We start from the raw sequence: 13,424 nt of genomic DNA, 5'->3' as shown, positions 1-13,424 counted from the left end.
AAATTAAATCATATCCCAAATTAGTTAAGGCCCTATCGTCAGGCAGGCAGGGAGCTACTTGGGAAGGAAGGTGAAATTCAATTAGAGGATTGAAGAGTGGGGAGGTGTCACGGAGCGGGACACCTGAGCCCCCCGTTCTAAATGACTACATAGTCTGCAAGTAGGAGGCGGTAACCCAATTATACTGACACATTGTCCATCACAGTGGTGTTGTTTGTCTAGTTACAGAGGTAAAGATCGTCACTGGCCAACTTGCTTGACATTCTTGCTCTAGGCCTCTATGGACACTGCCCTAATTAACACCCTGATTTTGTGGCCATAAGGGATGAAACTAGTGATCATTTTCAATATCAATTCAACTGCAACTTGTTTTCTTGATGAATTATCAGGATAAATACTATTTTGCCAATGAGGACAATGTCTTCTTTTATCCAAACAACATTCCAAAACTCCAGGAACATATGCTTTTAAAAGGCAAGCAATTGATGAACTGACTTATAGTTTATTCTGTTGTTTTGACCTACAAAGAAATCCCCTGTGGTGGTGCTATAATGTAAACTCTGAGACAACATACTCATCCTCTGTTCCCCATTATCTACAGAGCCCCCCTGGCATTATGACAAGACAAACTGGGCTGGATAATCGAATCTCATAGTGGTAAGCGATCCCTCCGGTGAGTTTATTCTGTTCTCACAGCACACTGTGTGTTTGTGAACGCGCTCCCTCGGAACAGGAAGCCCGTCTATACAGCATAACCTCAGCACAACATCAGCTAACCTGCTTAATCCCTCCCACCATCACAACAAAGGCCTCCAAATAATAAAGGGGACGACGTAGAGCAGGGAGAGCCAGCCAGTGAGCATGTGCACAGGAGCAAGCGAGAGAGGGCCTGCAGCGGCAGGTTCTAGTGCCAGTTGCTATGGTGACCCCACTTGGGCCTAGTAAAGGTATTTCCTGGATCACATATGTCTGACAGGCCCTTAATCCCAGCAGGAAAGGGGGCCAGGGGGTAGGATCAACTTTCTCCTCAAAACCAAAACCAATGGGGGGAAAGCAGAAGAGGCATTAAGTGATGGGCTACACTGATCCAACCTGGACACAGCCTTAAAGTCAAGGTCCCTGTGCTGTGTGTGTGGGGAGGGCACTGTGTTTCTGTGCCTGCCCTCTAAATGGAGATGCTACTGATAAGACAGTGTCAACATCCCAGCTGTGGGTCTGGCTGCAGACATCATAAAACACCCATAAAAGCTGTAAAATGATTGTTGCTTTATTGCAGGCCACCGTCAGGACCATTTGTGCTTCTGTGACAACCAGCTCAAAACCGGGGTGAGATATAATACGATGTCAGTCACATCAACCCTGCTGCTTTCCAAAAAGAGACGGTGACAATTTTTCAGATGGACTACATGTAGGAGCACGATTGTGACAGTCGTATTGATTGTGACGATTGTTTCTTTTGAATGGGAGGATGTTTTATCTCAATTAATCCTCCTGACAGTATGATTGGATTAAACTGGATTAAGGACCATGCGTTCAGAAAGCAACCCATCTGGAATGCTCTCCTGTGTGTTCTTCCAACCATTGGGAAAAACTGATTGACAAAGTTTCGAATCAGCCTAATTACACAGATCATGAAAGGAATTTCACAAAGGAGAAAGCATTGCAAGGTTTTAAATTAGGGGGGGGGGCTCACTAGTCTGTAAACTCAAGAGCAGCTCAAAGGAAGAGTTGGCGTCAGTCTATGGAACCTTCTCTGGCTTTCTCTGCAAGATAGGAAGCAATATGCCGCGTGAATGACTTCTGGGATTTCCTGCTCTCATTGGAGTGATGGTTGAATGCAGTAAAGTCAGGCTGGTTGAGGCTCTGTGGTGGCACACAGAAAAATGGCTGAGGCAAGTTTCCTCTGCTGATTTGACCCCACCAGAGAGAAGGGCTGGGCGACGTGCAGAGGGGACTGATAAGAGACAAAAGGCAGGACTGGTAGGGAGCAAAGAATAGGACAATGCCTATTAGCAAGCCCAAAAACATTCAGTGAGCGAGTGTCCCTCCTGAAAGCGCTCCAGTGGAGGACCTTTTCAGTTCTAAATGAGCCGCTGACAATCAGCATGGATTAACACTTGGCAGCAACAACCATCACTGTGCAGTGCAAAGTTGTTCCAGTGTCATTCAAATTAGTTCATCTACATTTAGCCTTACGTTATGGTTTTAATGGACAAACAGGACCTTTTAAAAGATTTGTGGTGATCTAGTTCTATTATGGTACCTGAGTTTTCTCCATATGTAATCATCAGGATAACTGATAAACCATTTCATAGTTTCTAAGCTGTGCATGCTTCCTTAAGAAATATAATGCCATTTGGAGCAACAACCTGCATCAGAAGGTTTTCATTCAAAAGTAAGACACAAACTCAGTTTTGACTAAATAGCTTTTGGGGAAAAAAGTTCAATATTTTCTGGCTTTCCTCTACCCTTTAAGCATTTATGCTAAACAATACAGCACAGAAGTTGATTAAAATCCACATTATAGTGCAACATCAGAATGCAATTCCAGTGACAGACAATGAACAATACCCTGTTGGTTATCCTGGAGTGGAAACAAATGCTGACAGGGAATAAAGTCAAATTAATGTGGTTTGGTGATCCTTTAAGTCAGTTCACTTGTTTTTTTCTGCTCTCTGAGCGTCAGAGCCTTGCTCCTCTGGGCCCCCATCACTGTCTGAAAGAGCCTTTCTCAGGACTTTGGCAGCTCTAGATTTTGAGTGCGCTCTACTGAGGGGTCAGGGGCTCATCATATTTGACTGACAGCAGAGCATTGAGTCACACATATCCTCTGGAAACACCATATAGATAGCTTTCTGACAGCTCACTGAAATAATGAAGATAAAAACATGGTCAGGATTCTCTGAATGATCACACTGAGAAAAAGTTTAAGGGGGCTGTAATCGTTTGAATGGCTGTCCGTGTGACCTCAGAAGAAATACAAAGCAGGGATCCAGACTAACTTTTCCACTAGTAGCACCGGTGCGAACAACTGAGAAAGTTGGTAGCACCAGCACATGATCTGGTCGCTTGCTTTTTTTGGTGCAGCATGGAATCAATCAATGACCTCGTATGCTGATCAGTAGTAATCTCCATTTTTATAAACTAGTTTGGAATTGATGTAAAGACTGAAGATAAAGTTGTTCTGCCACAAACAATGACTGAAATAATAGTTTACCTTCTATTATTTGTAAAAGAAAACAGCAACCATCGCCAGTGCATTGGCAGTACATTTACATCAGTACTGTAATGAAGTACTTATTTGAGAGACTTGTAGTTTACTTGAATCTCTGTTTTCTGGTCACTCACCTTGTATTTCTAGTCCACTACAACTCAGAGGCAACTAGTGTACTTTGTACTCGACTACACTTATGTGTCAGCTTTAATAACTTTGCAGAATCAGACTAACAATACAGAAAACAGAATGAATGCATCAATAATTATGATCCAATAACATAACATTTACATTATTCTGACATGAAATAAAATGCAGCATAATAAGTCTGTGCACCTTTGGTACTTTAAGTATATTTTGAAGCTCATACTTTTATAGTAACATTTTTAACGCAGGACTTTACTCTTGTAACTGGTAATTTACCATGGTGTGGAATTAAAACTTGTACTTGAGGAAAAGATCTAGTACTTCTCTCACCACTGAGCTTTAGCCACTGTGGTTGAAAGTGGTGCCTTTTCCTCTTCACTGGACACTCGGTTGGTCTCTCCCTGACTGCACTTTGATCATTAGTGGCGTCTGCCTCCCCACCAGCTTCATCGTCTCTCTAATCTTGCTTTTTAAAATAAGACACGTGTGCTCCGCAACATACACACACATCACACACTATGCTCTGAGATGTACACGCTCATCAAGCGCTGTGCGTAGGGCACCAAATGATCACCAAGCACTTGCATTAATGTGACCACTATAAATTTTCAGTCGCACAGTCTGTTCTTTTCTTATGTGAACAACACGGACCAAACAGCCCAAAGACAAATAAAGAAACACGCATAAAACATGACCATTTCCATATAACTATTTTGTTTCCCCAACCAGGACAAAAGGAATGAAACCAAATGCTTCTGCTGTGATTGTTTGTCGACAGCTGAAGCCATCCGTCACCCAGCAGGGTAGCGAGGGGGGGGTGAAGCATCCCCAAGCTAAAGTCAGAGGGGGAGCAGGAGGAAAAGCACAGAGGCGCATAGATAGTACCTGGCCATTTGGTGATTAAGACCTGGGTGGGGTGTAAATGAATCAGACTTCCCCCACCTTGGTGAAAATTTATGGCTCACCTAAGAGACAAACACTCTGCTCAGAAACCCTATCCTGAGGGATAAGGGAGGGCTCATAGTAGCATCTCTTTTCCTTTTTTTTAAAAAAAAAGCAGGCTAATTTATAGTTTCCCTGGCAGTTTAGTCCTCTCTCAGTGACAACAAATACCTTTTCATTACAAAGGAGCAGAGGAGCAGGGACGGCTAGGTAGTGGGGCTGCCCCTGGGCTACACATGGGAGTCATTTACCCCTCCCTGTCCCACTGTTGGCTTAAACACAGTCACATCAAGTTTATTCTCAGGGGCAATAGCTCCTGATGGGGTCTGGAGAGATTATGAAGCTCATCTGGCCTGGGGATGCCTCGGGATCCCCAAGAAGGAGGTGCAAAACATTGCTACGGAGGAGGACTACATTACTTAGCCTGCTGCTAGGGCAGAAAATGGATGGGTGGATGGATAACAGGTTCAGAAAGATTTCTATTTATAGTCACAAGGTTTGGCAGTACTGGACGAGTAAGGAACTTAAGGTTCTTTAAATAAAAGAAAATTCCTTTTTTGACGGTGTGGCTTCAAAATTGCTTCAGTTAAGTAAGGTCAGGTGTAATTTCAGGGAGAGATAACGCTCTGTGGGTCAGAGTACAAACTGAAGGTCTGCATGCTTGCCATGCTTGGCAGCCGCTGGGTTCTTTGTGGGCTGGGTTAGGGTTAGGGTAGTAGCCAGATGCTGAAGCCCAAGTGTCTTAATTGCTCTACAGACAAACTGGAAGACATCTAAGGTCAACCACAGTTATTCACCACAGGGACATTGCTCATGTAAAAACAGTCACTGAGGTAGTGAAATCCCTCTGACTCAGAGTGAAATCATGCACCCAAATGAGACCCACACACACACACCATGGCAGGCAGGCCAATTATTGAATCATAAAGCTTTAAATCACTAAGCATGACGATAACTCATAACCCTGTGACTTTGGGTGAGCGAGTAATGACCATTTGTTGCAGTAGCATTACTAACATGAGGATATGGGCACACTTACGCAGCAGTTTCTGACTGGCCAACAGCTTGGATTCATCTGACAAAGACTCTTCATCTTCATCCTCAGAGGAGGCCAGGGTATGAACTAGTGAAACAGAAAGTAATTGTGGGGTCAAACACAATTCCATTTATACAGATTCAGACAGTATATGTGAACAATTTCAGACATGAAAAAAGAAAAATTCACTTAGGGTCAAGTAGCAACACTTCACTGACATTTTTCTTCTACAAGTCTATGAGAATGTACATATACAGAGAAACTAGGTTCAGTTTGCACATTATGTGATGCACACACTACCACTGGATACACTCTTTACTAGTTACAAATCAAAACTACATGATTTTCTTGTTGATTAGATGTTAATTTGGAAACTGAAATGGTCAAATAAAAGTGGCACTGATCTCAGTGTGTGCACTGTGAAATTATAAAAGTGATATGTGCAAAAAAACTAAAAAATAACCCAATTGTTTGGCTTATTGACGAGTTATGGCAACATTTTGATGCCATTTCATGATCATTATCTGAGTAACCTTTACTTACATTATGAGTAAAATAAAGTGACTATTCCGTTACAAAAACAGTGACAAAGATTTTTTTTAAAAACTACAAAGGCAGCTACAATTTGCCTGCGCTGTTTCTATGACCTTACCTGTGATGTTGAAGTTGACGTAGTGGTTGCCGAAGGTGGTGCATGCATACAGACCAGAGTCCGTTAGCTCCACGGCCTCGATTTCCAGCTGGCCGTTGCGGATGCGTGTGTGTTCTCCATCCACTACTGCCACATGGTCTTTGGTCCAGTTGACGGCATGGAGGGAGTCCCTGGCAGAGCAACTCAGATCCAGACGCTCTCCGAGATAGAGCGTGAACAGCTCCGCATGCTTTTCCACCGAGACTACTGCAGAAAATAGGTGGACGTGGTTATATTTCAACAGCTCAGTTGGTTAATTAACACTCAGTGACTTTATGTAATCAAGCACACAGCAATGGCTTCATGAACACATTCAAAAAGCTAATAACAAACTGTAAGTCATTGACAACAGGATAACCACCAGGATTGTTCATACTCAAACTGCGCAATATCTCTGACTAAATAATAAATGCTAAATGCCTAAAATGTTCACAGAGCTCTCACACACACAACAGGGCCTTATCTGTACTGGAGGCTATTTACAAAAGAAAAGTCCTTCCTTGATTTCCACCGCCTGCCTTACCTCAAATTAAATCATATCCCAAATTAGTTAAGGCCCTATCGTCAGGCAGGCAGGGAGCTACTTGGGGAGGAAGGTGAAATTCAATTAGAGGATTGAAGAGTGGGGAGGTGTCACGGAGCGGGACACCTGAGCCCCCCGTTCTAAATGACTACATAGTCTGCAAGGGGGAGGGGTACCCCAATTATACTGACACATTGTCCATCACAGTGGTGTTGTTTGTCTAGTTACAGAGGTAAAGATCGTCACTTGCTTGACATTCTTGCTCTAGGCCTCTATGGACACTGCCCTAATTAACACCCTGATTTTGTGGCCATAAGGGATGAAACTAGTGATCATTTTCAATATCAATTCAACTGCAACTTGTTTTCTTGATGAATTATCAGTACAGATGTTTTGCAACTCAGGTTCCCAGAGCCCAAGGAGACACCTTCAAATGTTTTATTTTGTCCAAACAACACTCAAACTGAAAATAGATTGAAAAAGATAAATTGCAAAAGATATAAAAGGCAAGCAACTGATGAACTGACTTATTGTTTATTCTGTTGTTTTGACCAACAAAGAAATCCCCTGTGGTGGTGCTATAATGTAAACTCTGAGACAACATACTCATCCTCTGTTCCCCATTATCTACAGAGCCCCCCTGGCATTATGACAAGACAAACTGGGCTGGATAATCGAATCTCATAGTGGTAAGCGATCCCTCCGGTGAGTTTATTCTGTTCTCACAGCACACTGTGTGTTTGTGAACGCGCTCCCTCAGAACAGGAAGCCCGTCTATACAGCATAACATCAGCTAACCTGCTTAATCCCTCCCACCATCACAACAAAGGCCTCCAAATAATAAAGGGGACGACGTAGAGCAGGGAGAGCCAGCCAGTGAGCATGTGCACAGGAGCAAGCGAGAGAGGGCCTGCAGCGGCAGGTTCTAGTGCCAGTTGCTATGGTGACCCCACTTGGGCCTAGTAAAGGTATTTCCTGGATCACATATGTCTGACAGGCCCTTAATCCCAGCAGGAAAGGGGGCCAGGGGGTAGGATCAACTTTCTCCTCAAAACCAAAACCAATGGGGGGAAAGCAGAAGAGGCATTAAGTGATGGGCTACACTGATCCAACCTGGACACAGCCTTAAAGTCAAGGTCCCTGTGCTGTGTGTGTGGGGAGGGCACTGGGTTTCTGTCCCTGCCCTCTAAATGGAGATGCTACTGATAAGACAGTGTCAACATCCCAGCTGTGGGTCTGGCTGCAGACATCATAAAACACCCATAAAAGCTGTAAAATGATTGTTGCTTTATTGCAGGCCACCGTCAGGACCATTTGTGCTTCTGTGACAACCAGCTCAAAACCAGGGTGAGATATAATACGACAGCCTGGCAGTCCCCATCAGAACGGTTTTTCATCCCTTGCCCATCTCACAGACCAGATAGCCTTCCATTTTGTCAAATAAATCAGTCCTCACTCGCTCGTCTCACAGAGAACCCCTGCGTTTTTTTACACCTCAAGTCTATTTGTGTGGCATGTAGTGCACAGATGGCTGTTTAAACCAACCTAACACCCCGTTGTTAATGTGTTTTGAACTCATCAACCATGTCTACATTGATTGATCAAGGCTTCCAATCTGTCTGTGAGCTGTATGTTTCGCTAACTCTACCGACAGATTCCTCTCACTCGCGGTGTGAGCGGGGAAATAAAAAAAAATTTAAAATCGATGAATCGATAGGCTTCATACAAACACTTCCCATGGAGCTGACATGAAAACTGTTTTGGTTCAGTAACTTTCTGCTGTCAGTCAGCCTGGTGAAGGCAAGTTAGCCTGCCGCTGTTTACGGATGACAGAGTCAGTGTTGATTAAACGATAGAACGTTAGTGCTCTGCTCTGCATCTCGCTCAGGTCTCACATCTGGCTTCCTCTGTGGATTCCCAGTAAGAGACCACGACTATTCTTCTGATGAACTACATGTAGGAATACCACACTAACAAATAGCAACACACTTCTGTCAGTCACAGTAAGTTATTAACAAGTCTTCACACTGAGGAAAGTGCCATAGTTTCAAGCATTTCCATTGAATGGGAGGATGTTTTATCTCAATTAATCCTCCTGACAGTATGATTGGATTAAACTGGATTAAGGACCATGCGTTCAGAAAGCAACCCATCTGGAATGCTCTCCTGTGTGTTCTTCCAACCATTGGGAAAAACTGATTGACAAAGTTTCGAATCAGCCTAATTACACAGATCATGAAAGGAATTTCACAAAGGAGAAAGCATTGCAAGGTTTTAAATTAGGGGGGGGGGGCTCACTAGTCTGTAAACTCAAGAGCAGCTCAAAGGAAGAGTTGGCGTCAGTCTATGGAACCTTCTCTGGCTTTCTCTGCAAGATAGGAAGCAATATGCCGCGTGAATGACTTCTGGGATTTCCTGCTCTCATTGGAGTGATGGTTGAATGCAGTAAAGTCAGGCTGGTTGAGGCTCTGTGGTGGCACACAGAAAAATGGCTGAGGCAAGTTTCCTCTGCTGATTTGACCCCACCAGAGAGAAGGGCTGGGAGACGTGCAGAGGGGACTGATAAGAGACAAAAGGCAGGACTGGTAGGGAGCAAAGAATAGGACAATGCCTATTAGCAAGCCCAAAAACATTCAGTGAGCGAGTGTCCCTCCTGAAAGCGCTCCAGTGGAGGACCTTTTCAGTTCTAAATGAGCCGCTGACAATCAGCATGGATTAACACTTGGCAGCAACAACCATCACTGTGCAGTGCAAAATTGTTCCAGTGTCATTCAAATGAGTTCATCTACATTTAGCCTTACGTTATGGTTTTAATGGACAGACAGGACCTTTTAAAAGATTTGTGCTGATCTACTTCTATTATGGTACCTGAGTTTTCTCCATATGTAATCATCAGGATAACTGATAAACCATTTCATCGTTTCTAAGCTGTGTATGCTTCCTTTAGAAATATAATGCCATTTGGAGCAACAGCCTGCATCAGAAGGTTTTCATTCAAAAGTAAGACTGAGTGACTTTTTCCCCCCAAAACATTTCAATTTCTTTACAAACTCAGCTTTGACTAAATAGCTTTTGGGGGAAAAAGTTCAATATTTCTGGCTTTTCTCTACCCTTTAAGCATTTATGCTAAACAATACAGCACAGAAGTTGATTAAAATCCACATTATAGTGCAACATCAGAATGCAATTCCAGCGACAGACAATGAACAATACCCTGTTGGTTATCCTGGAGTGGAAACAAATGCTGACAGGGAATAAAGTCAAATTAATGTGGTTTGGTGATCCTTTAAGTCAGTTCACTTGTTTTTTTCTGCTCTCCGAGCGTCAGAGCCTTGCTCCTCTGGGCCCCCATCACTGTCTGAAAGAGCCTTTCTCAGGACTTTGGCAGCTCTAGATTTTGAGAGCGCTCTACTGAGGGGTCAGGGGCTCATCATATTTGACTGACAGCAGAGCATCGAGTCACACATATCCTCTGGAAACACCATATAGATAGCTTTCTGACAGCTCACTGAAATAATGAAGATAAAAACATGGTCAGGATTCTCTGAATGATCACACTGAGAAAAAGTTTAAGGGGCTGTAATCGTTTGAATGGCTGTCCGTGTGACCTTAGAAGAAATACAATGACATTAATTTGTTGAGTGAATATTCTTTTCTTATGTGAACAACACGGACCAAACAGCCCAAAGACAAACAAAGAAACACGCATAAAACATGACCATTTCCATATAACTATTTTGTTTCCCCAACCAGGACAAAAGGAATGAAACCAAATGCTTCTGCTGTGATTGTTTGTCGACAGCTGAAGCCATCCGTCACCCAGCAGGGTAGCGAGGGGGGGGTGAAGCATCCCCAAGCTAAAGTCAGAGGGGGAGCAGGAGGAAAAGCACAGAGGCGCATAGATAGTACCTGGCCATTTGGTGATTAAGACCTGGGTGGGGTGTAAATGAATCAGACTTCCCCCACCTTGGTGAAAATTTATGGCTCACCTAAGAGACAAACACTCTGCTCAGAAACCCTATCCTGAGGGATAAGGGAGGGCTCATAGTAGCATCTCTTCTCCTTTTTTTAAAAAAAAGGAAAAAAAAAAAGCAGGCTAATTTATAGTTTCCCTGGCAGTTTAGTCCTCTCTCAGTGACAACAAATACCTTTTCATTACAAAGGAGCAGAGGAGCAGGGACGGCTAGGTAGTGGGGCTGCCCCTGGGCTACACATGGGAGTCATTTACCCCTCCCTGTCCCACTGTTGGCTTAAACACAGCCGCACCAAGTTTATTTTAGGGCTTACAGCCCAAGAGAGACCCTCTTGCTTAATTACAGTAATTATAATGCTGAACTTTATCATATTCTTTTGCTGCTCTCCACTTCCGACTTCAGAGTGTAAACATCCAAACCCATCTACCCACAAGTCCAGGCTGCTATTACACTGCTGGACTGTATCCAACACACACATTTTTAAGGATTCAATTTCAGTGACTCTTTCCTCTTTTCAGAACTTAACTTGTGTAACAGCCAGACCGGCCTAAATTCTTTATGGAAAACCTAAAAGTTGCACTGTCCAGTTTAAGAACACAATAAAATTATTTAACCGAAAGTTCAGTCAGCACTGAGCACGGAGTAGGAGCTGGTTTAGTGAGCCAGGAAAAACAGTGAGGGTGTTACTAATAGTCTAAGGCACGGTTGTGCTACATGTTACACATTAAAGTGCACTCAAAAAACGTCAGACTCAGGCAAATGGGGGTGGTGGAGGAAACACTGACGCTACAAAGACAGACTTCAAGTCTGGAGTGCGTTAGGGTTACATTCCTGTACCAAGAACAAAGCTTTGATTATCAAGGCAAGAGTCAAGATAAGTCAGACTTAATAAGTTTATGGGTTCAAACAGTTACGTGATATTCAATAATACTGCAACCAGAAACAGGAAAAAAGGCAACGCACAAATGAAGTCTGAGTAGCTTTAAGTTATCAAGCCATCTTACCTTCATCAGTGTTGGCAGGCTGACACTGGATGCTTAAAACTTGGGCGAATAAAGCCAGAAACAGAAGTATACTTGGCCTCATCAGCATCCTGCTGAGGGAGCTACAACTGTTGGCTTTTCTGCGACCGGAACTCCATTCAGACCTTTGGGGCATCAGCAGCAGGTCATTCACGGTGTTAATCTAAAAACACACACAAAAGAAAGAAGAAAAAAACAAATGAATGTATGATCACATGAGCAAATGTCATGTCTTCAACAGGTCTGTCATAAGTACGGAAAACGATTTGAAACATTTGCTTGGGATGCGCAGTAGGAAAATAAACCTTGGATATGAAACCAGGCCAATTAAAATCTCCAAAATTGAATCAAACCACAAGAATAAACTCTCTGTAATCACGTAAATGTTAACAATTTACAAGATTTGGGTCAACATGAAAATTCCTCACTCATCAAAGCAGAAGAAGAGAATATTCTGTATACTCTGTGCCTTCTTGTACAAAAACACTGATAAGAAACTGCAGAGCACCAGGCATGCTCTGATAGCTCAAGCAAACAAACAACAGATACTTCTTGCTCACTTCTTTTGTCAAACCATCAAAGTAACTATTGAAGTCTGTCCCAGCACTGACAGTGGCATACATAGCAAGTTTTTGGTTTTGCCCCCAGACCAGTGCTGGGGTTCAAGGATGTACAGTACCCTCCAAAACAGGGCGCTCACACACATCTGCTCGCATCATCACCTCTGCAGCATCTGGCCACAGAGATTAACACTTGCCCCTAACCCCCATAACCCCCCTTGAGGAATTTGTTTAAGACCAAAAAAAAAAACCCCCCAAAAAAAGACAGCCTGTTACGTGACACCCTTGTCGAAAGAGACCGCCAGGCCATCATTTCCACGCTGAGAGATCTATCACCTAACAGTTGGTTTTGGTCCCTGAGCCCAAAATGACCCCCCCACCCCACCCCACCCCACCCCCCGAACCATTTGCTCACATAAGATGTGAAGGAGGCACAAACAACTTGTGGGTTTTAGCACTTTTAAATCTAATCAACTTGGGCAAAAGAAGAAAGGCCTCATCAATGGGAACTATATTAAAATCAATGGAGTCATGAATGAATCGAAAACATCAAAATCCTTTATGTAAAACAACAACAGCAGCAGCAGCAGCAGCAGCAGCAGCGTCACATTTAGGTCAAAGTAACCCCAACTTGGTTTGTGTTTTCACACAGAGTCATGTTCTGATGCAGCTGTGGTTTCCTTTAAGAGGTAATCGCTTGTGTGAGTGTTCACTGAAACAGTCTTTGTGTTCTCCTCAAAACCAATTCAATTTCACTTTCCAAGAATGGTCTAGTGTTCCAGCAGCTGAGCTGGGTCACGGGGGTCCGAGGGGGATAAAGAAGCTTGGTCATCGCTGCTCTCCAAGCAGTGAGTCAGTGTTTGGGAAGCCTCCAAGAAAGTGCTTCTGCTGCCAGACAGAAGGAACCGCAGAGAGCAGCCGAGCACGTTCCCTTGGCCCCCGTCACTAAGACGACCGTCAATAATTGAAAGAGGAGGAAGTAGCCTCTTCAAAGTATGACACAACACTTTGTCATCTTCCGCTCCCATGGGAGCAAGAGTTAAATATACAGTATGTGTTACTATCCTTACACAGGGAACGCTCATCTTGGATTTGTCAACACAGGCTGACCGCCGCAGCAGCAGACGGACCCTGTTGGCTGATATTGGCTCATAATAGATTTCATCATCACTGTCGTCATCATCATCATCATCGTCATCAGCAGCAGCAGCAGCAGAGGAAACTGCAGGATTTTTGAGTATAGTTGACTCATTTTATCTGATCCAAATATTTGCAGACTGCTAAATCCACCAGGCCAATATTAACATCAGCTTAT

At 43.5% G+C, this 13,424-nt stretch overlaps 1 protein-coding gene across 4 annotated transcripts in view; it reads right to left on the bottom strand.

Annotated features, from left to right (window-relative positions):
* fgfr1a (fibroblast growth factor receptor 1a) overlaps window positions 1-13,424 on the bottom strand; it is a 31,603-nt gene that overhangs the window by 15,386 nt on the left and 2,793 nt on the right. For 3 of the 4 annotated variants that reach the window (XM_070833983.1, XM_070833984.1, XM_070833986.1), the window contains exons 2-4: window positions 11,532-11,712; window positions 5,992-6,237; window positions 5,343-5,426 (exon numbers count right to left, since the gene is read on the bottom strand). In XM_070833983.1, the coding sequence (XP_070690084.1) occupies window positions 5,343-5,426; window positions 5,992-6,237; window positions 11,532-11,685 (484 nt within the window). In that variant the 5' untranslated portion in view covers window positions 11,686-11,712. The remainder of the gene's footprint in view (window positions 1-5,342; window positions 5,427-5,991; window positions 6,238-11,531; window positions 11,713-13,424) is intronic. The other variant, XM_070833985.1, reaches the window with a different exon arrangement.

This window comes from Pempheris klunzingeri, chromosome 7 (genome assembly GCF_042242105.1).
Source record: "Pempheris klunzingeri isolate RE-2024b chromosome 7, fPemKlu1.hap1, whole genome shotgun sequence".
NCBI classification, from domain to species: Eukaryota; Metazoa; Chordata; class Actinopteri; order Acropomatiformes; family Pempheridae; genus Pempheris; species Pempheris klunzingeri.
This window is presented reverse-complemented; position numbering and strand designations above follow the sequence as displayed.